This window comes from Diabrotica virgifera, chromosome 1, assembly GCF_917563875.1.
Source record: "Diabrotica virgifera virgifera chromosome 1, PGI_DIABVI_V3a".
Lineage (NCBI taxonomy): Eukaryota > Metazoa > Arthropoda > Insecta > Coleoptera > Chrysomelidae > Diabrotica > Diabrotica virgifera.
The window spans coordinates 160,780,300-160,806,395 of record NC_065443.1 but is presented as its reverse complement, the minus strand read 5'-3'; the positions used below and the strand labels follow the sequence as shown (position 1 = coordinate 160,806,395).

The window sequence follows — 26,096 nt, the reverse complement described above, 5'->3', positions numbered from 1 at the left end:
CGAACCATTCATCAAGATTGGTGTCTCTATAAATGGCTGAGTTTGAAGTAGTGAAGTACTTGGTTTCATTTATCACCTTTTCACCTAGGGCAATCTCGAACTCTCCTCCAAATGCTATGTTAACTTTCACTGCAGCGTTATTTTTTAAGGGATTCTGGATTCGTCGCTTGAGCAGAGCTTTACAATCAACCAGGAAACTACCTGGGTCCTTGTGTTTAAAGTTCGAAATGACTCCAGTGTGAATTCTTGAATTAAAGGTAGATAAAGAGTCATCACAATGTACCCTCTTGTAAGCAGTCTCCGATCGAGTGTTAAGTTCCGCCCCCTTCTTCTGTTCGGCTTTTAGTTGGTTTCTTAATATTTTCACCTGCCGCATCTGAGCTTCGAGGTGCTGCTTTTCGCCAATCGTCTTTACAAACCTCATTCTATCATGAATTGTTTTAATCGCTTTTTTACACTCTACCAACCCTTTTCTTAAATTTTTATCATTATAATTTTCAGATATTAACCTCAAGATGGATGAAATATACAGAATAAATTTAGCCAACATGTTAAATTAAAACTATATAATTTAATATTAAATTAACAATAACATTTTCAAAAATTGCCAATTTAAAGCAAAAATTAGGAAAAACTAAAAATTATCAAAATAAATTCAAAAATTATAAAAAAAATCAAAATTTTCAAAACATACTTCTCACCAGAGCACACGTAAATGATTTACCAAAGCACTGAAGGAAGATCTTAAACAGAATGAGAAAATACAAGTTGCGTCAAGTATTTAGTAAACTTTGGTCGGACGGAAAACTGAATGGTGATACGTTATGCTCAAAAGGCCCCTGAAATGGGTAGATTCGTGCTTGTTTTCCCATAAAAATCAATGCAAAATGCTGTATTTAACATATTTATTGAAACCATCAAATACTTCATACAGTTCAGTGCTGATAGTTATAATTTTATTGCATGTGTTCATGGACTTGATATCTGATAGCTTACTGTCAGGTTTTAGATAAATACCAAATATTTCAAAATTTACCTTTATGCTATGGTGCTGATGTAGATATTCACTCAAAATGTTAAAACTTTTGGTTTAACATCGTATAAAATCCATGATAATCCTGTTTTTATCACTATTAAAACGATAAGATGCGATTCTGTTTTTAAACGTACGCGTCAATTTTAAAACATATCCATCTATCACTTCCAATTTAAGCGGTCTTAATCTTTTTTTGGGAATATAATAATCACCATTAGGCTTATTAACACTATTTACATTTCCGTATTTGCATGTGTCCTACGTCGCGACAGGTTATCCGAGCGCGAAAACTATTTATTACACTTACTACACGTATTTATAATTCCCGATAAACTAATGAGGATCTCCACTAATTTGCCTTAAATAAGAAAAAAGATACGAGAATATTAACCCCACCATATCATTTTTGACGATGTTGATCGATTGCTATTTTTAGACCGGACATTGGGAGTCTAGACAGCATCCTGTTTGATATGTATACTCTTCGTGCGAAATGCTGAGGATAGCGGAAAATCTGGCAATTGTGATAAATTAAGAAAGATGATATTGTGGGCACTCATTTCTTGATTTTTCTCATGCAAATTGGCAGCTGTCGTAAAGCGGACATTAAGTCATAATTCAAAAATTTAACTGAACACACACTGTGAGATAATCACAAACACAGTTGGTGGTATTTTTTGTGAAAAAATATAACTATGCAGAAACATAAAACAGTCGTGTGAGAGGTAAAGACATCTGCTTGTCTTAACAATATCCGATCTAAACGACGAGGTTTTTAATATCTGAAAATAACTTAACGATCTGGACATCTGGTAGTCTAGTCAGCATCCGGCTGATATCCTTCATGCGAAATGAGGGAGCAACGACCAACAGTGGGAGTGAACATTCGGTCTAAAAATAGCATTAAATCATTAACATATTTAAAGCAAATGCCTCTTCTTCTATCCGTCTCTCGCAAAGTATAATATACAGGGTGTTGTCAGAAAGTCAAACCAATTCTTCTTTCCGCCTCTCGCAAAGTATAATATACAGGGTGTAGTCAGAAAGTCAAACCAATTGTTCTTTCTGCCTGTCGCAATACAGGATGTAGTCAAAAAGTCAAACCAATTCTTCTTTCCGTCTGTCGCAAAGTATAATATACAGGAGGTAGTCAGAAAGTCAAACCAATTCTTATTTACATGTGTCGCAAAGTATATTATACAGGATGTAGTCAGAAAGTTAAACCAATTCTTCTTTTCGTCTGTCGAAAAGTGTAATATACAGTGGGTAGTCAGAAAGTCAAACCAATTCTTCTTTACATCTGTCACAAAGTATAATATACATGGTGTAGGCAGGAAGTCAAACCAAGAACCGGGAAATTAATTACAAATATAAGAGCACACGAGTTATGAAACAACCATTTTACAAGCAAAAACGACACAACATAAAATGAAATCAGTAAAATAGCGAAAAGGCAAGACATCATAATCAGGTTAAAACCTCCATATATATTTGTGAATGGAAGAAACAACACAAGATATAAAATTAAAGTGTTGGAAAACCCATACAAAAGTAATATGTATACGTGTGTACAATATTTTTATAAACCTTGTTTATTTAATCTAAACATGAATTAAAATTTCTAGTGTAAATCTTAAGATCCAGTTCAAGATATAATTTCAGTGTTCCTATTTATTTTTTCAAAAATTTTAAGATATCGTTTATTTGGTTATATGTATACCTACAGCTGCACTATCAATAATATTACTTATTTTGTAATTACCCACCATCCAGGTAATTATTGATAAATAAAAAATGTATGATGAGCTGCAGAGTTCCAGGTATTTTTCACATTTTCCGGGCATTATTTTTTATTTTCCAGATATTTTTCTGATCTCTCTTATTATCCGTCTATTTTTTTGAATTTTGCAAGTATTTTTAGCATTTTTCGTAATTTTTCGGGTATTTTTCATATTTTCCGAGGTATTTTTTAACATCTTGTCATCCACTTTCAAAAAAAAAACGACACCAACGAATCTCTTTTATGTTAACCATTTTCAATTGTACTGTTACAAGTACACCACATTAGTCTTAAAGATTTTGCAAGGTCGGCTGAATGTCTCCGGACCTGCGTATAATTTGTCTCTTTTTCATTACTGAAAAACTGCAACGAATATGTTTATTTGGTGAAAAAATCTAGTTGACACAATTTTATAGGAAAACTTTACCGTTTTACCGTTTTATTCACTGTGTTCATTTGTTGAGTAACATATTTAAATTATTTTGATTTTTAAGTAGTTTCACAGTCTTCTCTAATTATCATTTTTTATAGCTTATTTATCCTCCGCAAGACTTCCGCATTTGTTATATGGCTCATGTAGTATATCGTCGTCATCAGACCCAAACTTCGTATGTAAATTTTTGACGAAATCTACTTTTGTGTTATGACCATTCATCTAGTCGACTTTTATCGTAAGACCTCGTAATAAAATTATCGGTAGATATGAGGTTTGGATTGTCATTAAATTTCTTTCGATCTGTACAATGTCAGGTTATTCGTTTTTATACAAACTTTCTACTATATAACTAATAATTCTAGTAACTATATAACTAGTAATTTGAAAATATTAAACATACATACTTAGATAAAATGAGTAGTGAATATTTGTACACCCAAAATGAGCAGAAATGAGCAGGGTCAACGACCTGGCCATCTGGCAGTTTCGACATCCGGTTTGCTATGTGCGTGCAAATTGTGGAGGAGAGACACCTGGCAGTCTCGACTAGCAAAATGTGGAAGATCATCTGGCGGTGTGGTAATAGTGTAGAAGAGGGGGTGTACAAATATTCACTACTCATTTTATCTAAGTATGTATGTTTAATATTTTCAAATTACTAGTTATATAGTTACTAGAATTATTAGTTATATAGTAGAAAGTTTGTATAAAAACGAATAACCTGATATTGTACAGATCGAAAGAAATTTATTGACAATCCAAACCTCATATCTACCGATAATTTTATTACGAAGCCTTACAATAAAAGTCGACTAGATGAATGGCCATAACACAAAAGTAGATTTCGTCAAAAAGTTTACATACGAAGTTTGGGTCTGATGACGACGATATACTACATGAGCCATATAACAAATGCGGAACTCTTGCGGAGGATAAATAAGCTATAAAGAATAATAATTAGAGAAGGCTATGAAACTACTTAAAAATGAAAATAATTTAATTATCTAACTCAACAAATGAAAACAGTGAATAAAACGGTAAAACGGTAAAGTTTTCCTATAAAATTGTGTCAATTAGATTTTTTCACCAAATAAACAAATTCGTTGCAGTTTCTCAGTAATGAAAAGGAGAAAATTATACGCAGGTCCGGAGGCGTATTTACGTTTCCGTGTTCATTTCAAGACCCGGTAGTTTTGAAGTCGGCACGTAAACGGCGGAGCATATCTGCTTCCAAACACGTGTGCATTTCAAGACGTTTAATTTTGAAATGCGCACTGGTTTGTAAAAGAACTTCGCGCGTAAAATTATCACAAATACGTGTTAAGTTTTTAACATTATTTTATTTTATTTGAACTGTTTATCACAAATAGCTCATATCTGCAGAATAACAAATTATCATTCATTGGATCTGTGGAAATAAAACAATTTTGTTACCAAAGTTACCTTCTTTTTTTCTTTATAATTTTTATAAAATAAACTATTACGATACGTATACATTTTGTAGTAATGCACAACAATATAGGTACTAAAAGTGTTATCTATATTAAAAACATATTTTAGTTTCAGCTAAACAATTATTTTTCAGCAAACATATTTTTAGCTATTTTTAAAGTTATTTTTAAAGAAGCTATATCAGAGGAAGAACAGGGTATATCAATAAACGGAAAATTCTTGAAAAACATAAGATTCGCAGACGACACCGCTATTTTTGCAGACAGTTTAGAAGCACTGCAACGAGTAGTACCTAAATAGATTACATCAAGTCAGTATAAGATATGGACTACGAATAAATGTTAAGAAAACCAAGTTCATGATTAATTCTAAGCAACATACAATAGGAAGGCTAGATATCGAGGGAAAACAAGTAGAAAGAGTGAGTCACTACAAATATCTGGGAACCTGGGTAACAGGAAACAACAACCAAGGTAGAGAAATCAGGACACGAATCGAAATTGCAAGAAAAGCATTTATAAAAATGAAAAAATGTTTGTTAATCGAGACCTTTCTCTGGAGCTGAGAATAAGAGCCTTAACATGCTACCTGTTCTCGACTTTTCGTATGGAATGGAAAGATGGACACTGAAAGTAGACAACATAAAAAAGTTGGAAGCGTTTGAGATATGGTGCAATAGAAGGATTTTTAAAATACCATGGATCCAACGAGTTACGAATGCAAAAGTGTTGAGAAAGCTACAAAAGGATTGCGAGGTGATAAAGAACATCAAAACAAGAAAGCTGGAATATTTGAGCCACATTACTAGAGGTGCGAAATATGAGATATTAAGGCTCATAATGCAGGGCAAAATTAAGGGGAAAAGATCCATAGGTAGAAGAAGAATTTCCTGGCTGAGAAACTTAAGAGAGTGGTATAGTTGCAGCTCAGTACAGTGGTTGCCTGTGATGATAGCCAACCTCCGATATGAGAAGGAACTACAAGAAGAAAAAGAAACATATTTTAGTTTCAGCTGAAAAAAAATTATTGTTCAGCTGAAACTAAAATATGTTTTTAGTAGAACACTAAAGTATTATTGTGCATTACGAAAAAATGTAGTAAGTATATCTACATAATATAATAGTTTATTTTAAAACAGAATATTTTGGTACTTCTTTGAGTTTTTTGAAAATTTGTAAAGAAAAGGGAAGGAAACAGATCCAATGAATCATAATTTTTTTATGTAAATATATCATTTTGCATAAAATTTGTATATAGGAGGTATTGGTAGTAAGGAGTCGCTTTGTTATACCTAATGGTGTAAAAATGTTTGAATTTTAAAGTATGTAGTATGAAACACAAATAGGTACATTTATTTGAAAGTAATTTTTTTTTAAAACGTACATTGTAACAATAGTACTAATGTTTTTTTGCAACAGGTCCATTGTTTTTAATGTTTAATGAAATATTATGTTTTCTTTTTCGGGATTCTGCTTTTGTAGGTCTGCCTGATTGAATTCTTCCACTACAAGGTAAGCCTCTATCTTTGCGTCGAGCGATCGATGTAGACTGTACACGGATTTTACGAGATCTTCTTGTAATATTCTTTTCACAAATAAATGATATAATACTCGATGGAGTTTTAAGTTGCGACAAATTAGATGCAAATTTTGTAAGTCGTTGGTGTTAGCTAAGTTGGCGTCGTGTTGTAGAACATCAGAAATTCTTAAAAATTCGGATTTAATTTTGTCAATCGTAGACATATAGTTTTCTGTCATATCCTCTCCACTTACTTGAAAACTTTGAGGTTCTGTTAGAGTTATTGGAAGATCAAATGAGTCTGAGATAACATCGTCGTTCGTAGCCATAATATAAGAAATGATGCATTCCGTTTGGCTAGTGTTCTCGTTTGTGATATTTTTAGTGATATCTTCGAAAAATTCCTGAGAAAACTCATCTCCTAGGGCCCATTTTGCAAACTGTTGACGATCTGCTTCGGTTAAAGTTAGAGAAGTTTTAAGCGTAAGTCCGAACTTTATTTCCACTGCACATAGATGCTTACAGTATTTACCTCCCTGTCCAAAGTGACAATCACACACTGCCATATCAGAGTTTACTACATACAAATTAATGCCTTACTTTACAAAAAATGTATTGCTGTCAACTTGCTTTATTTCGTCAATTTCTTTACTACTTCGGCAAAACTTTTCATATAATATAGTGAGTTTGCGTGATCTTCCATTAGCAAATTGAAGAAGTCTTTTTTTGTGATACGATTCAAACGTTTTAGTTATAAATTCTATTAACGCGCACGTATTAAACACTTTGCATCGTTGTAGCACAATGTCTTTAAATATTCTTATTGACGATTCAGAAAAATTGTTTGTATTGTTGCCTCTAGTAAGAATGTCACATCGATATGGTAAACACCATTCTTCGCGGCGATCCCACAAGTTAGACAAATGTTTTTTAATTTTTCATTTCTCAACACTAGGTCACTATTTAACAAATTAGACATATTAAGTTCTGCTTCATGCATTGTTTTTGCAAACACCACACAACGAAAAGAGTTCATTGTTGATTTCCGATGCTCTTTTCCAACTTCGTGTTCACTTTGCCACAACCATCTCCACAGGGCCTGATTGACATGAAATATACAGAGCAGTAATCTGCTATTGGGAAATACCTCTCTTAATGCATTTCTTTCGGCACTACTATCATCAGTCATAATTATCTTGGGTTGAAATAACTTGTTGCAAGTTTTCTCAAGATATTGTTTAGCTGTTTGAAAAGCAACAGTATAATTATGCTGTGATTGACTTGTAGGTAAAATTACAGCTATAGGTAATGCACCAACCTTAGTAGCCACGAATATAAAAGTTACGCACGTGTTAGTTTGATCACATGATCCACTTGTATCGATAAATACCATTTCATCAGCTAACCCAGCTAAACAAACTCTTTGCATTATTGGAATAACCAAAACACAAATAATAGGATCTTCCTTAATAAACAATCTAATATTGAGTGCGAAAAGTTCTATCTGTTTTATTTTTAAAATTTCTAATATATCTATACTGTCTCTACTACCGTAATTTTTTAGTCGCCACTGTTCATACAAATAACTTACTTGCCGATCAAGAGGTTTTTTTTGAGCATTAGCTAACATCACATAAACATTTTCCTCACAATTTTCCATAATACTGAATTCATGATATGATTTTGCTGCTGCAGCTGTCATGCCAGCTTCAAAATATGATAAAAATAACTGTTTTGTATCGTCACAGCAACGTAGTAAACTTAAAGACTGAGCCACATTTATTCTATGTGAATGATTGAAATTAATGTCTATCAGAACATTGAAACCTCTTTTTAATAATTGCGAGGTTTTTAATGTACTGCTTGTTGCTTTCAAAAATTTAATACTTATTGAAGCCTTACAACTGAAGTTTCTAGTTGCTCCATTTATTTTGTGTTTTAACTTGTTCTTTCCTGCTAGCTGACAAACATATATCTTGCGAAACTCAAATCGTATAGGTGTAGGATAGCGCCTCTTCATTATCCAATTTGTTTTGGTTTCCGCAGAGAATTTGTTAATAATACAAGCACAAATGTCATCGTAGTTACCGGTATAACACAACGAACATTGAACTTTACACTTATAGTTACTATTTTCTTCAAATGAATTTTCTCCAAATAACAGAATTTCAAAATCTTGAGAGATTTTAGTAAAAACACCTTTAAACTGCTCCATCACCCTTAAATAATTGACTTAAATACACAATACACAACAACATGACCCGCAAAGTTAAGCTGATAAACAGCACGTGCAACGAATAATAGACCTATTAGTTCTATGCACTTGTTTGTAGAATTCCAACGCCACATTATTCGGTACAAACCCGTGCACATTTCGGGGGTTGGCGCTTTCAAATCAACACCTTTTTGGAACTAGATATGTATCACCGTTTCGGTGTCCGTTTCAAAACCGCAATGTCTTGAAATTAACACGCAAACGGGAATACGCGATCTGGAGACATTCAGCCGACTTTGCAAAATCTTTAAGAATAATATGGTGTACTTGTAACAGTAAAACTAAAAATGGTTAACATAGATGAGATTCGTTGGTGTCGTTTTTTTTTTTGAAAGTAGATGACAAAATGTTAAAAATAACCTCGGAAAATATGAAAAATACACAAAAAATTACGAAAATGCTAAAAATACTTGCTAAATTCAAAAAAATAGACGGATAATAAGAGAGATCAGAAAAATATCTGGAAAATACAAAAAATGCCCGGAAAATCTGAAAAATACCTGGAACTCTGCAGCTCATCATACATTTTTTATTTATCAATAATTACCTGGATGGTGGGTAATTACAAAATAAGTAATATTATTGATAGTGCAGCTGTAGGTATACATATAACCAAATAAACGATATCTTAAAATTTTTGAAAAAATAAATAGGAACACTGAAATTATATCTTGAACTGGATCTTAAGATTTACACTAGAAATTTTAATTCATGTTTAGATTAAATAAACAAGGTTTATAAAAATATTGTACACACGTATACATATTACTTTTGTATGGGTTTTCCAACACTTTAACTTTATATCTTGTGTTATTTCTTCCATTCACAAATATATATGGAGGTTTTAACCTGATTATGATGTCTTGCCTTTTCGCTATTTTACTGATTTCTTTATAAGTTGTGTCGTTTTTGCTTGTAAGATGGTTGTTTCATAACTCGTGTGCTCTTATATTTGTAATTTATTTCCTGGTTATTGGTTTGACTTTGTGCCTACACCATGTATATTATACTTTGTGACAGACGGAAAGAAGAATTGGTTTGAATTTCTGACTACCCACTGTATATTACACTTTTCGACAGACGGAAAGAAGAATTGGTTTGACTTTCTGACTACATCCTGTATAATATACTTTGCGATACATATAAAGCAGAATTGGCTTGACATTTTAAATACCTCCTGTATATTATACTTTGCGACAGACGGAAAGAAGAATTGGTTTGACTTTTTGACTACACCCTGTATATTATACTTTGCGACACATGTAAAGAAGACAAATTGGTTTGACTTTCAGAATACACCCTGTATATTATACTTTGCGACAGACAGAAAGAAGAATTGGTTTGACTTTCGGACTACCCACTGTATATTACACTTTTCGACAGACGGGAAGAAGAGGCCTTTGCTTTAAATATGTTATCGATTTAATGCTATTTTTAGACCGAATCTTCACTACCACTGTTGGTCGTTGCTCCCTCATCTGGCACGCAAATATCAAACCGGATGCTGACTAGAGTGCCAGATGGTTAAGTTATTTTCAGATATTAAAAACCTCGGCGCCGGCGCTTAGATTGGATATTGTTAAGACAAGCAGATGTCTTTAACTGTCACACGACTGTTTTATGTTTCTACATACTTATATTTTTCACAAAAAATACCACCATCTGTATTTGCTATTTTCTCACAGCGTGTTCAGTTAAATTTTTTAATTATGACTTAATGTCCGCTTTACGACAGCTGCCAATTTGCATGAGAAAAACCAAGAAATGAATTCCCACAGTATCATCTTCCTTAATTTATTACATTTGCCAGATGTTCCGCTATCCTCAGCATTTCGCACGAAGAATATACACATCAAACCGGATGCTGTCTAGTCTACCGGTGTCCGGTCTAAAAATAGCAATTGATCAATATCGTCAAAAAATGATCTGGTGGGGGTAATATTCTACTATCTTTATCCTATTTAAGGCAAATTAGTGGAGCTCCTCATTAGTTTATCGGGAATTATAAATACGTGTAGTAAGTGTAATAAATCGTTTTCGCGCTCGGATAAGCTGTCGCGACGTAGGAAAACATGTAAATACGAAAATGTAAATAGTGATAATAAGTCTAATGGTGATTACTATATTCCCGAAAAAGATTAAGACCGCTTAAATTGGAAGTGATATATGGATGTGTTTTAAAATTGACGCATGCGTTTAAAAACAGAATCGCATCTTATCGTTTTAGTAGTGATAAAAAACTGGATTATAATGGATTTTTAAAACATGTTAAACCCAAAGTTTTGACCATTTTGAGTGAATATCTACATCAGCACAATACGATTAAGGTAAATTTTGAAATAATTGTTATTTATCTAAAACCTGACACCAATCTATCAGATATCAAGTCCATGAACACATGCAATAAAATTATAACTATCAGCACTGAACTGGATGAAGTATTTGATGATTTCAATAAATATGTTAAATACAGCACTTTTACATTGATTCTTATGAGAAAACAAGCACAAATCTACTCATTTCAGGGGCCTTTTGAGCATAACGTATCACCATTCAGTTTTCCGTCCGACCAAAGTTTACTAAATACTTGACGCAACTTGTATTTTCTCATTCTGTTTCAGATCTTCCTTCACTGCTTTGGTAAATCATTTACGTGTGCTCTGGTGAGTGGTAAATTTTGAAAATTTTGATTTTTTTTTAATTTTTGAATTTTTTTGATAATTTTTAACTTTTTCATAATTTTTGCTTTAAATTGGCAATTTTTGAAAATTTTATTGATAATTTATTATTAAATTTTTAGTTTTAATTTAACATGTTGGCTAAACTTATTCTGTATATTTCATCCATCTTGGGGTTAATATCTGACAATTATAATGATAAAAAGTTAAGAAAAGGGTTGGTAGAGTGTAAAAAAGCGATTAAAATTATTCATGATAGAATGAGGTTTGCAAAGACGATTGGAGAAAAGCAGCAACTCGAAGCCCAGATGCGGCAGGTGAAAACATTAAGAAAACAACTAAAAGCCGAACAGAAGAAGGGGGCGGGACTAAAAACTCGACCGGAGACTGCAAATCGTAGGGTGCAATGGGATGACTCTTTATCTACATTTAATTCAAGAATTCAGACTGGAGTCATTTCGAACCTTAAACACAAGGACCTGGACAGTTTCCTGGTTGATTGTAAAGCTCTGTTCAAGCGACGAATCCAGAATGCCTTAAAAATAACGCTGCAGTGAAAGTTAACATAGCATTTGGAGGAGAGTTCGAGATTGCCCAAGGTGAAAAGGTGATAAATGAAACCAAGTACTTCACTACTTCAAACTCAGCCATTTATAGAGACACCAATTTTGATGAATGGTTCGAGAAAAAAGTAGTGGAACCCATCAGAAGAGACTTGGAAGAATTCCAAGAGAGAGATAGTGGCTGGGCACTAAAAGCTGTTGTTAACCTGGTGGTTAATATAAACAAATTTACACCACAGCTTGGCTCCTCATACATTGAACTTCCCCATCAAATAAAAAGAAAGATATCATGCGTTAATGTTAAGAACGATGATGAGGCATGCTTTTCATGGGCTATCATATCAGCATTATATCCTACAACTAAAAATGTCGATTTATTGTCATCTTATTCGCACTACTCCCAAGTGCTGAAACTTAAAGGTATTCAGTGACCAATGTCGATTAAACAGATTCCGAATTTTGAAAAGTAGAATAATATATCGATCAACGTATACATTTTGAAAAAGGAGAAGAAGAACTATACGACCCTCCCAACCTTCCTAACAAAAAACAAGAAGGATAAACATGTGAATATGCTTTTTATACAAGATAAATATGACGACCAAGGTCCCGTTAGATATCATTACGTTTGGATAAAAAATCTATCTCGCCTCCAAGCAGCTTAGCAAAGAAAAGAGAACGAAATATTTCTGTGATGGCTGCCTCCATTACTTCCGATCACAAGAAAAGTTGAATGTTCATAAGACATGTTGCAAAGGGCGATCAGATGATATCTGTGTTAGGTGTTTACCACCATCTTCATCGTCTACACAGCTAGAAGCTCACATCAACGAATGTGAAAGAATAAATGAAATAGCCATTAAAATGCCTGAAGAAAGCCATAAAATGTTAAAATTTAAGAATTTCAGGAATAAACTAAAAGCCCCCTTCGCCGTATACGCAGATCTCGAAAGCGTTCTGGAACATAGTGATGAAAAGACTACCTATCAAAAACATATACCTGCTGCCGTTGGGTATTACTTTAAATGTTCCTATGATGATTCTCTGTCATTTTACAAATCATATCGTGGAAAAGATTGTATGAAATGGTTCGCAGATGAACTAAATCAGCTTGCTGAGGATGTTTCTACGGTGTTTATGTGTCCATTTGATATTAATATGACATTTCAGCAAGAGAGTGATTTTCAAGCAGCCACTCATTGTCATATTTGTGAGCAGCGCTTCCCCCCAGTGATAATAAAATGCGAGATCATAATCACCTGATCCCAGAAAATAATTATAGATTTACAGCTCATGAAGGGTGTAACATTAATTACAAAAATGCTCACACTATCCCTGTGATATTTCATAACCTCAGCGGATATGATGCCCACTTCATTGTTACTGATATTGCTACTCACATGAAAGGCCCCGTTGATCTTCTTCCTATTACTAAGGAAAAATATATATCTTTCACTAAACACATTAATGATGCTCGAATTAAATTTCATTTCATCGATAGTTTTCGATTTATGGCGTCTTCTCTCGATAAGCTCTCTTCTTATTTGACCGAATATCCTAATCTCCGCTCTCAATATGCTTTCCTTCCCGAGGAGCAGTTCATTCTCCTTACTGCGAAAGGTATCATGCCTTATGATTATATTGATTCTTTTGATCTCTTTATTGAAACCTGTCTGCCGCCTATCGAGTCTTTTTATAATAAACTTGAGGATAAACCTTGTTCTCGCCGCCATTATCATCGCGCCCTCCAAGTCTGGTCCTCATTCTCTTGTTCTTCTCTCGGAGATTACGTCGATCTCTACATGAAAACAGATATTCTTCTTCTTGCCGACGTTTTTGAACGGTTCCGCTCCAGTTGTCTCGAAAGATATAATCTTGACCCCGCTCATTACTTTACTCTACCTGGATTCACGTGGGATGCAATGCTTAAGTATACAAAACAGGAACTTGAACTTTTAACTGATCCAGATATGCATTTGTTTGTGGAGCGTGGCATTCGTGGTCGTTTGAGCCAAGTTTGCTCGAAACGTCGTGTTCATGCTAATAACAAGTACATGATATCTTACGACCCATCTAAATCCGACTCCTATTTGATGTATTTCGATGTAAATAATCAATATGGGTGGGCAGTGTCGCAATATCTTCCATATGGAGGTTTCGAGTGGTCTGATACTAACATCGACGTTCTTAGTATTCCGGACGATTCTTCTGAAGGGTGCATTCTCGAGCTCGATCTGGAGTACCCTCAACATCTCCATGATCGTCATAAAGACATCCCATTCTGTCCCCAATCCTTGAACCCGAAAACTATGAAACCTCCTAAACGTCCGCGAGAGCTGACCAAATTAATGGCTACCCTTCATGATAAAGAAAGATATGTAATTCATTACAAAGCCTTGAAGCAAGCGCTAGCTCATGGATTAATACTAAAAAAGACTCATCGAGTCCTGAAATTTAAGCAGTCTCCTTGGTTAAAGTCATACATCGACTTGAATACAAATCTCCGGAAGGCAGCAAAAAATGAGTTTGAAAAGAATCTGTTTAAGCTTATGAACAATGCAGTGTTCGGTAAGACCTTGGAGTGTGTGCGCAGGCGCGTTGATATTAAATTGCTGACAGACTGGGTGGGTCGTTATGGAGCTGAAGTTAGAATAAGTAGCCCCCTGTTTAAAAACTCCACTATCTTTAATGAAAATGTGATTGCTGTTGAGATGCATAGAGCGGAAATATGGTTAGTTAAACCGATTTATGTTGGAATGAGTATTTTAGACTTGGCGAAAACAACCATATAAAGGACCTTCAGAGTCTATCTATTGAGCTAGATCTCATCATACAAAATCTTTCTGTCCAATTAAATCAAAAAACTTCGATTAGAAACTCATGTTACAAAACTATCAATAAATTCAAAAATAAATATATTCCATCTGCTACTTCTTCTAACTTATCTAATGCATATATCTCATCAAATAATCCTAATAATACATCCTCATTCAATCTACCACCTACTTCTCAAAACACTTACTTCACCTCTTCTTTTCCTTCACTTTCAGATAAGAAACGTTTAGACCACCTCAACACCCTGAAATCTATTAAAAACAAAGTCAAATCCAACAATCTTATCATAAGTAAAGCAGACAAAGGAAATTGTTTAGTGATTCTAGACCAAAATCTTTATCATGAAAAAGTCACTACTTTTCTATCTGATAATAATTTCACTCTACTTCATGAGGATCCTTCCAAAAAGTTCATAAACAAACTTAAAGACAACCTCAAACCTTTCACAGAATTTTTTTCAGAACATGATGCACCTTATTACAAAACACCCAGCAATCCTTTGACACCCAGACTGTATGGTTTACCTAAGATACACAAAGAGGGTATTCCAATTCGTCCAGTGGTTAGTTTCATAAACACTCCAGTGTCAATCCTTTCTAAATTCATACTTAACCTTATCAACACTATGACGAATTTTTCCCCTCGTTTCTCAGTCAAAAACACCAATCATCTAGTCAATAAACTTCAACAAATTAATCTTCATCCCAACATTACTATGCTTTCATTCGATGTCAGCAACCTTTTTACTTCGGTCCCCAAACAAGAAACTATTAATCTGGTACATTCTCTTCTTAGAGCCAGCTCCATTACTATGTCTACTACCAATTCAATCATCCAATTATTACAATTTTGCTTATCTCAAGATTTCTTTGTATTTAATAATACATATTACAGGCAACCTGATGGCCTAGCTATGGGTAGTTGTCTATCTCCTCTCTTAGCTGATATATTTATGGATCATTTAGCATCCACACAGATTATGAAAAATCCTAAAATTCTACACTGGTTTCGATACGTAGATGATTGTCTAGTTTTCTTAACAGGACCCTCCACATCAGCTGAGCTATTGCTTTCTAAAATTAATCAAATCCACCCCAACATTAAGTTCACTATGGAACTTGAATCATCCAATTCAATTAACTTTCTCGACCTCACCATCACCAGATTGAATGACCACTTCGATTTTAGTATTTATAGGAAACCAACACAGACTGATCATGCCATACCCTTGTCTTCAAACCATCCAATGTTACATAAATACTCTGCCTTCCACAGTTACATACACCGTCTAGAAACCATCCCCCTATCTCAATCTAACTACACTAAAGAACTCAACACTATCAAACAAATTGCTTTCAATAACGGTTACGAACCAAACCTTATAACCAAAGTCCTTCATAAGAGACAACTGAGGGTTCTGAGGGAGGCTGCGTTTCCCAGAGATCTGACCACCAGACCCATTTATGCTTCATTACCTTTCCATCAAGAGAGCCTTTCCGGTGATATCAGTAATATTATCAAGAGATCAGTTGATAACATACACATCTCTTTTAAAGTTTCCAATAATTTAGGACAATGTCTTTCCAACTCCAAAGACCCTATCAACTACATGAATCATAGTGGGGTTTATAAACTTCAATGCTACGTACATAGGAAGAACTTGTAGGTCACTAGCATCTCGTTCCCTTGAACACACAAAAAGAGAGAACACTTCCACCTTTTCTCAACATTTAAAACAAAACAGTCATACCCTTAACATTCCGGAAAATGTTTCTCTAATACACAACATACCTCAAAAGAATTTCTTAAGACTGGACCTATACGAGGACTTGGAAATAATTAGAGAAAAGCAAAGTAGCCCTAACTGTGTTAACCGCCATGTGTCTTTCAATCGTGACTTCAATCCCTTACATCGTCAACTTTTTTCTTAACCTAAATTTCAAAACTTCTTTGCTGTTTCCAAACTCTTTTTTCATTTATATTAACCTTTCCTCCATATTTACTTATCTAACAGATGACATTTCTAACATCAACTCATTATCCCTTAACTTCTACTAGTCTTCCAAAATAATCTACTTTAACTTTTTCCACAGTTTTTACTAAATCGACCAGTCACAACTCTAACACTATTTGTTCTTTTCCACCCAATTTCATAACTTATCGCCATTTGATCAGGTTTTCGTTATAGGTCCAACTAAACTTCAGAAAAATATTTATAAAAGGTTTTTATACTAATTCTTCCACTCTCTTATCCATAGATGTGGGGTCTGGTTTCTGGGGCGCCCAGCCTTTTTCATCACACCTCATTACAGCAAACAATTCTGATATCAAATCACAAATTATTCACTACCATCTAATTTTACACATATTGCTTGTTTTCCAATACACCTTCATACATCCATCCAGTTTTAAACCTTTTCAATTCAACTCGATAACTTGGTATAAAAAATAAAAAAAAAAAAATAGGAAAAAAATCCCTATTTCATAAACATGTTTAGTCCTAGATGCTTATGTTACATAAAAGGACCTCATACTTTTGCCAGGTTATTAGTTCAATTGATATTCTTCTTCACTTCCAATATCAACACTCAGGTACCTTAACCAATTAATTCACATATCATTATATCATATCAGTTTCCTCCTGTGACTCATACAACTTATCTTAATTTCAACACTACTTTAATATCAGACTTCCATTTACTACAGACTCTCTAATTTACTCTGCCATTGGTACAATTTAACCAAACACTTCTTTTAATTCATAGTAAATCAAATTTTCCACAGCACAGTTGAACTTACTTCAATTAGAATAGGAACATGTATAGATAGCTGCATAGATTCTGGCTATTTCTCATATAAAAATCATTTCATACTTCACGTTCATCTTACATATTCAAGGTACTTACTTAAATGTAATTATAGCCATAACTTTGTTGATGTTTGTTATTACTATGTAAATTTTCATTAAATATTTTACTAACAATTAGTTGGCTATCGTAATACAGGGTAAATTCCATGTCACGTTGTCTATCTGTCTTTTGACACCTTTCAGAAACATCACTCATTTTGCAATCAATTGCCATTAAGTCATTGAAATGTGATCAACTCAATTTTGATCCCACTTGTTGGGAAACCTGTATACCTTACCTTAGGGCATTATCCTGTTTGCCATGTGACCATCACAGGCCTTTTTATCGAAGTATGCACTTTTAAGGCATCTATATTATATGTAAAGGGTTTTTACCCAGATATTTTTCTTTTGTGGCTCAGCTAGCATCCAGTTTGTAAGTATAACCAACTTGCTCTAACCTTTGTCAAAATTTAAATAATAACTTTATATTCATTAAATCGGTTATACTTATTTTTAGATCGAACACTGATGATGATTTTTTAAAAAAATCGAAAACGTTTTGTTGTGATGTAGCCCTTTTAAGGGATTTTTAATAAAAAAATTTTATACCTTTTACAAAGGATTTCTTTCCAATTTTGTGATTGATGGTATACAGCCAACTACAGGAAAACCTTTTCTTTTCCTTGTGGATTTTTTAACCATATATGATTTCCAATATGGCTACTTAGCTAGCAGGTTCGGAGAAAACTTTTCGACCTGCTATACCGATACCGATAGTGTGATCGTGGAGATACGGGAAAAACACCCGTATGAAGCATTGGTACATGATTGCTATAAATATTTTGATACCTCAGACTATCCTAAAGATAACATTTACAACATCCCTCTGGTTAATAAGAAGGTATTGGGCATAATGAAAGATGAGAATAATGGCTGCATTATGACCGACTACATAGGGCTCCGATCGAAATTATACATGACAAAAGCAGCTACCACAGATGATGAAATTATAAAGTTGACGGGGAAGTTGAAAGAACAAGAGTATGAGGATGATGAAATTGATAATATTATACGAAATTGTGGTGTGACAAAGAAGGCGAAAGGGCAAAGGAATCGTAGTAAATACTAAAATTACTTTTGAGGACTACGTAGGATCTTTAGGTTAAACACCAAGTTTATTCTATAACTCAAAGCACGGTTGTGCTCAGCTCCAATGATGTTAAATTACATCACATTCAGGGTTATTATGATACGCTTCCCTTTGGGCACTATTTAATTGATACTCTTGAGATGGATGTTGATTAGATTTAACACAAAGGTTTTAATAAACTTATTTTAACGTTTATCATTGATGATTCGATTGACTTTAAGATGGATGCTGATTGAATATTGTCATTTCTTAAAACTTTATTTATTGCAACGGCAATATTGATAAGTATATCAGAATTATACAATTTTTTATTATATTCCTCTTATCATCCTTTAATATCACTAATCGTTTTTACGTCACTAAAATTATTTAGATGATTGAATATTGTAATTTTTTACAATTTTATTTATTACAGCTAACATATTGATATCTGGAACAGGCCCTTTTTACTACGTTCCTCAACCTTTCCCGCACTCATCGTTTTTATAGCATAATATGATGATTCTAGTAGACCGTAGTTTTGAATATATTATCTCTAAATGAAGAATAATTATTAGGATTAGCCCATATAAAAAGATGTTTAGTTATGACCACTAAAAAGATATCTGATATAGACCACATTCTTGGCAAATTAATAAGCCGTTCTAGTTAACTCTGGAGCCGTTGCTCATATAGCCTTCAAGTTATGGCAATCGATAACTTAATGGTCTTCTTTCCCCGATTTAGTTTTAAGTCTTCGATAGCCTCTCACAAGACAGGAGTCGGAAAATCTCTAGTTTTAAGATTAGATAACCTAGAGTTATCACATTTACCCCTAATAATTCATTTTTGAATACTATAGAACTTAGTAACGAATGAATTAATACCAAAGTATCGGTGTTTTAACATTAATAAGAATACATAAAAGATGTCCAACAGATCAATAAAAGATGTCTACTAAACCAAGTAATGGACTGATCTTAGTAAGTATGTTAAGTATATTGCCGTTATTAAATATATTATCATATAATGTAAAATATTTCATTCCTGTTAACCATTACCCCTACTAACATGGCGGTCGATGTAGTCGTACCTTCACGTTGGTGACCGCTGTTAAGAATATATTTTTGTTTTTTCAATAAACTTATGTTCGACCGAATTGGCTACCTTTCATCATTGCATGCTTACATCATTTTTTATAAATCGCTTTGCACACATTCCATCGCTTAGATATTAACATTATTTTATTAACGTTTACATATTATATTTAACCATTACTTACTGCTTGACTGTCCTTGCTAACCTTTTTTCAGTCTATGTAGTCTAAATTTGTTTATGGTCATAGGTAAAATACTGCACATGTATTTTTCTATTTCAATAATACAACTTATTTTCACTATATTAATTGCCTTTTCTATGTCAACATATACATCATATCTATATATCAAACAATTGTTTGTGCTATGCTATATTGTTAAACGATTTTTCTAATAAAACAGATAATCCCATTTTTACGTGAGAAGTATAATATCTACCTACAAAACATACTATTACCCGACTTGCCGTAGATAAAATAAGTATGCAACTCACAATCTTTGTAAATAGCAGGTGTGTGATTGGATGGAGATTCATGTATAGTAGTGTTCAATCATAGAAGACGGTGGGTGTTTTAAAGTTTACCAATCTAGCGATTAGCAGAAAAGGTTTATATCAGTATTGCGGCGCCAAAAGTGTGATTTTTGAATTCTTTTTGGTACTTAAAAAGTATTGCTTTTAGGCCATCGATACAAAGTTTTTTTGTTAAAAACCACACATTTTGCACTACGAGGTATTGCTTCTAGGCTATCCATATTACGAATATGTGTGCCAAATATCTCGAAAAAATATTCAAAATTACAGCCGCAATCTTGGACAGCGTTTTCAGCGCGCTACTGTTGCCTCTTCAAACAAGGGCGGATCCAGGACTGATTTTCGGGAGGGGCCATGAACTTTTTTTTTGGGGAGAAGTACCGGGGGATCTTGGAGTAATTTTTAAAAATTAGGGTTACAATGGTGAGTTTTAAGTTTTCACACACTTTTGAGTGCCCTAAAGACATTCAATTATTAAAGCCAGTACCGATTCCTACACATTTTTTCGGATCCAAGTGCAGTTCTTTCAACAAGTTTAATACTATTTTTCCCAATGCTTCTCCTGTCAGGCCTTGATCTTCCCCTCTTTCTTGATTTTCACTAATTATTTTATGTTCTCATAAGCGTCAATGAACAAGTTCATCGAGGTTCATTGACGTTCATTGAACTCAGGAAGATGCTGTTTTTGGAGAGCAGAGGGTGTTTTTTTAAGAGTCTTGTCTTCTGATGCGATTTTAAACCTTAACAATTCCCCTCATTGCTAGGTCCAACATCTTCGTCCAGAAGCAGAAGGCCATCATCACGATGGCATCTTAGAGGAATATTTTGTCAACCTAAGAACACTATAGAACTATAGACTCTACTATTGATTGTAGTCTTTCTCTATTTTCTTGTATCTGTTTAGACCTCTGAGAGTCTATCTGGTTAATGACTTTTGCAGGTTGCTATAATTTTGTAGAAAATCCAGCCCAACCTGAACGCACCACTTGTGGTATGATGTATTTTTATGGGTTTGTATGGCTCCGTCTTTGCCCATGAGTTTGGCGAAAGATGTTAAAGGTTTCGTGACAAAGCTTTGCGCTGCCATCCCTTTATTGTGATCATATTTTTCATTAGAAAAATAAAACACAATACTTGTAAAACAATCCCTTATTAATGTGCGAAAGTACCAATCAACTCCTTTGTTCTAAGTGCTGGTGACCCAAGTAACGCTTTATTTCTTATCTATTCTTTGTTTGTACAGAATATGGAAATTGATACGACTTTGATAGCTGCCAAGGTCGTTCTAAAAATTGGCACTTTGTAAAATTATCAACATTTTGATTTGCAAAAAATCCTATGTCAGTCTTAAAGCTTCCGTTACTGCTTTTGTTCAATTCTAGTACAGAAGACATATTTATCCCCTGTTTTGTACATAATATGTGTTTGAAACTAAAAACATTTGAACTGCAAATATTTAAATTTATATTTTTTTTTAATTCTCGGAGGGGGCCATGGCCCCCATGGCCCCCTCCCTGGATCCGCCCTTGTCTTCAAACAAGCTGTCGAATGCTTGTTTAAAATCTACGAAAAAATATATAAGTCGATATCTTATTCGTAACACTTCTCAATTGACTACATGACTATTATTTGTGTATTGCGTCTCTTGTTGAGCTTCCCTCTCTAAATCTACACTGGTAGTCTCCATTTTAGTATAAATAAACTTCTCGTCAAAACTTAGGGACATAGAAAATTATGCTCGTTTTCATAGTTGATTTTTTCGTGAACAGATTAACGGATTCCGCTAATTTTTTTTTATTATTTCATACTTTTCTTTGAAATTTACACAGTAGTGGCAGAAGAATAACTCCAACTTCGTTTTTGTACTTGTGCCGGGTGGAAGAAAAGAAATGTTTTCTTATGTTAAATTTGAGATACCCTGTAGGGAGGACGAGTGTACAAATGTGAGTATACATCAGAATCGTATTGTAGTCTTATGTTTTTTGAACATTTTGTTTTTTGAATGTTTGATATCTTTATAAACAAAAAAAAGGTAGATTTTTAGTTTAACATGTGTTTTAACCGAAATAATAGGTTGAGATACCTTGTAGGGAGGAAAAAGAACAAAGATGATTATACATCGATACTATGTTATAGGCTTATATTTTGCGAATATTTAATTTTTTTAATTTCTCTGACATCTTTAATGACAATAAAACTAGACAGTTTTACTCTTTAATGTGTTTTAACTGACTATAAATGCGATACGTGAGGAAGCCATGTCCTATCATACCACTAAGATTAAATTATTTTCTACATATAGTGCGAAGGGAACAGAGTGTTGAAAGAAAAAAATCTGTGTAATGTACCTCTGACTATTTAAAGAGCCTCCACGTAGACACCTAATCCGTATTTATTCTCAAGGAAATTCCACTCCAAAACGTCCCACAGCCTACATTAAACAATTTCGTGTCTCTTATGTTGCGCTGTGCATACCGCTTACCTGGTCTTATAGGTGTCAATAAGAACTGTTTACCTAATGTGCCTTTCTGTTTTTAAAGTTTTGTTGACTATTATTTTTTATTGTTAATTTATTGTCGTTTCAGTTAAGACGCATGTTAAAAAGTAAAACCGCATATCTTCTTTATTTCTAAAGATATCAGGTACGTTCGGAAACCAAAATGTTCACAAGATATAAAAATCTAAAATAATAAAAAAAAATAGCGGAATCCGTTAATCGGTTCACGAAAAAATCAACTACGAAAATGAGCATAATTTTCTATATCCCTTACTTTTGACGAGCAGTTTATATTTTGAGCACCTTGATGCACCTTCTGATCACAACTCATTTATTACTAAACACAAATTCCAACTAAAAAAGACACATTAAACCCAAAAAAAGAAAAGCGCAAATATTGAGAAGGTTCAATCCAATAATTATATAAACGAAAGAACTAAAAAGAATATCAACACAAACCTAATTTTAAGACAAAATGAAGATGCCGTTGAACATAAAATAAAGATAAAATATAACAACTGTGGAATGCTTTGGAAGGATCTTCGATCCCTACAAAGAAATAATGTCAACAACTAACATGAAATACATTTTCGGTATTGTTCGATGTATTGCATAAGTAAAAGACAGTGGATCGTTTGCTATACGTATAAAAATAAATATAAATAATATGTAGTTTGTCCTTCCTACCTGAACTTCAGGATGATTGGCCAAAGCAAACATTGCAAAACTTATGGCAGACGAGGTTGTATCGTGGCCCTATAAAAAAATATTATTTTTTATATATTTTTATTCGTGTTACTTTTACTAATATTAACCGCTACTTAGCGGTATCACATACCGGCGCTGCGCTGGTAAAATGTTTAACCGTTGATTGAATAACCGAAAAATCAACGGTTTAACACAATTCTGAAATACGGCGTTTTTCGACTTTAACCTTTGTCGGGCGGCATAGGTACAATTGTAACTTTTGAGTTTTCAAATTGTGATAAATTTCTTTTTCAAAGAGGTAGAGACTTGAAACTTTGTGACATCTCTACATTTATCCAGTAGATTATGTTAGCCAAATATAACAAAAAAATATTTATTCAGTTCCTAGAAGGAGGCCTAAATAGTTCCGACCCCCCATAAAAGACGGCATAGGTACATTTGTGCCTTGTTAATTTTTTTAAATAAAGGTTATAAAAAACAATATATTTTGTTATTAAATGATAGTTTATTTAAATAAAAATACAAAACTGAATGTTATTGTGGATTATCGCAACACATACATGTCGTTTTAGACAAAGAATTTTCGTCACACACAGGTAGAGAACACACTACAAAACTTTTCCTCGTTTTACGCTGTTTTTCCGCTCGTTCCGACACACATGGCAACTTCCGGTTATTGGCGTAGAAATTACTCTTAGCTGCAGGCCCACCTTTTTGTCGTAGGAGATTGCGAGGTTTTGTTTGAGCACTGCGCATTGGATCATTACTCCATTCAGTTCCATCCTTGGATATCAAAATGTTGCTTGAAGATTGAGGTTCATTCTCTATATGCTCGTCTGAGTCGTACTCGTCTGCCTGTTCTATAATAAATTCATCTTCAATGTCGGATTCCTCAGCAATCGCTTGTGGAACATAGCTTTCATCATCAGATGCAATAAACACTTCTTAATCTGAATCGGATTCTTCAGCCAATTTTAATAGTTCAGCGGACGTTAACCTGTAACAAAACGTTACATGTCATGTTATGTTAATAACCTAGTGTGTCGGATATCTAGACTTGATCGCATCCCAAATGAAGAAAAATAAGAAGAAGAACATAAAGAATGTACAATACCGTAGATACAATAGAATCCAAACAGCTTTTATGGTACGGGCATGTAATGCAAATGAATGATGAACGATGGCCAAAACAGGCTTTAAACTATGTTCCATGGAATAGAAGAAGGAGCACTGGAATGGAGAGAAGGAATCAGAGAAATAATGAGAGATAGAGCCATAAATGAGGAAGAATAGACCGACCGAAAAAGGCAGAGATCGAAATGCGGGATGCGGCAGAGTCTGTAGGACCCCCGTAGATATAATATCTGTTAATAACCTTTATCATTACGTCATTTTGTGTACTATAATATTATCAAGAAAAAATATAAATCTACTACTAACCTCTTTCGTCGCCATTTTGGTAAACTAGATGTAGAATCACTATTATATAATAACTCATGATAATTTTTAGGTATATATAAGCGTTTTGGCAATCAACAACCAACTAAATGTAGATAAAATATCTAGGTTTCCAATTGGAATACAAAACAATGCTACTCTTCATAGAATTTGCTTACAACGTCTGTTTCTAAGTTGCAGTAATATCAATAATTTGCGATAGCTATTAGGGTCACGTAAAAGTGCCTTTTAAGCTTTGTTAATGGGTACAAGATCAAATTACCTTATATTAGTATTTATTTATGGCAATATTCAAGAATTTTTACCAGTTATGACACTAATAATATAATATTATTTTAAAACTAACACATATTTCCCTTTAGATTAAGGAATTTTTAAGAAACTATATAATAGATACAATATTGTACCATGCCGTCTGTTAGCGGGGTAAGATTATGCCGCTCGACAAAGGTTAAAGAGTTTACTAGGTACTCACCAGATTTATACTGATTCTGTGATTAAGTGCGGTTGCAATATTCACTGCTAAAGGATTGAGATTCAAGTGATTTTGGGATCACTTACAGCGAGGCAGTATAAGTGTTAGAATTTATATGTGAAGTTTGGTTCAGAAATATAAGCGATGAGCCTCTAATAATAGGCGAAATTGTCGATAAGAGTGTTGGTTGTACTCTCTGAACTAAGTAAAAAAAATTAAGACAGTTTTGGCTTCGCATTGCAACTGAATAAAAATGGTATACATTTTTATTTTCTATTAGTATTACTTATATTGCGTAACATAGGTCCATTTTCCGTAGGAATTTACCACCTTGAACAGACGGTAGATTCCCCCGTGTCTTCTTTGCTATAAAATAAGAAATTCCCTCGTGTCTACAGATAGGAAATGTAAAAAGAGAATATTGGACACGCTTTACCAAAGAAATGGAACACGATTTGTACGGGGCGCAAAGAAAAGTTTGGAAAATACTAAAAAGTAGGAAAAACCCATTAACGAATATAGAAGTTTAAATAAAATAGAAGCAGAACAATGGACCGCCTATATAGAAGAACTATATACGGAAGATAATATAATACCTAAAGAAGAGGAAAAAACAGGAAATGAAGAAGAATCCAATATAGACACAGAACTAGAAATCACAAAAGAAGAAATAAGGAATAACATACGTAAATTAAAAACAGAAAAGCCTCAGGACCCGATGGGATACCAAATGAACTCCTAAAATATGGAGGAGAAACCTTAATCGAAAACATAGA

The 26,096-nt window shown here is 33.7% G+C and overlaps 1 protein-coding gene across 3 annotated transcripts in view; it reads right to left on the bottom strand.

Moving 5' to 3' along the window:
* The window catches only part of LOC114338629 (cytochrome P450 4C1-like), a 132,988-nt gene that overhangs the window by 42,170 nt on the left and 64,722 nt on the right, over window positions 1–26,096 (bottom strand). For 2 of the 3 annotated variants that reach the window (XM_028289225.2, XM_028289226.2), the window contains exon 6: window positions 23,367–23,435. The exons of the other annotated variant lie outside the window; for it this stretch is intronic. In XM_028289225.2, coding sequence (XP_028145026.1) covers window positions 23,367–23,435 — 69 coding nt within the window. The remainder of the gene's footprint in view (window positions 1–23,366; window positions 23,436–26,096) is intronic. 3 annotated transcript variants of the gene reach the window in all.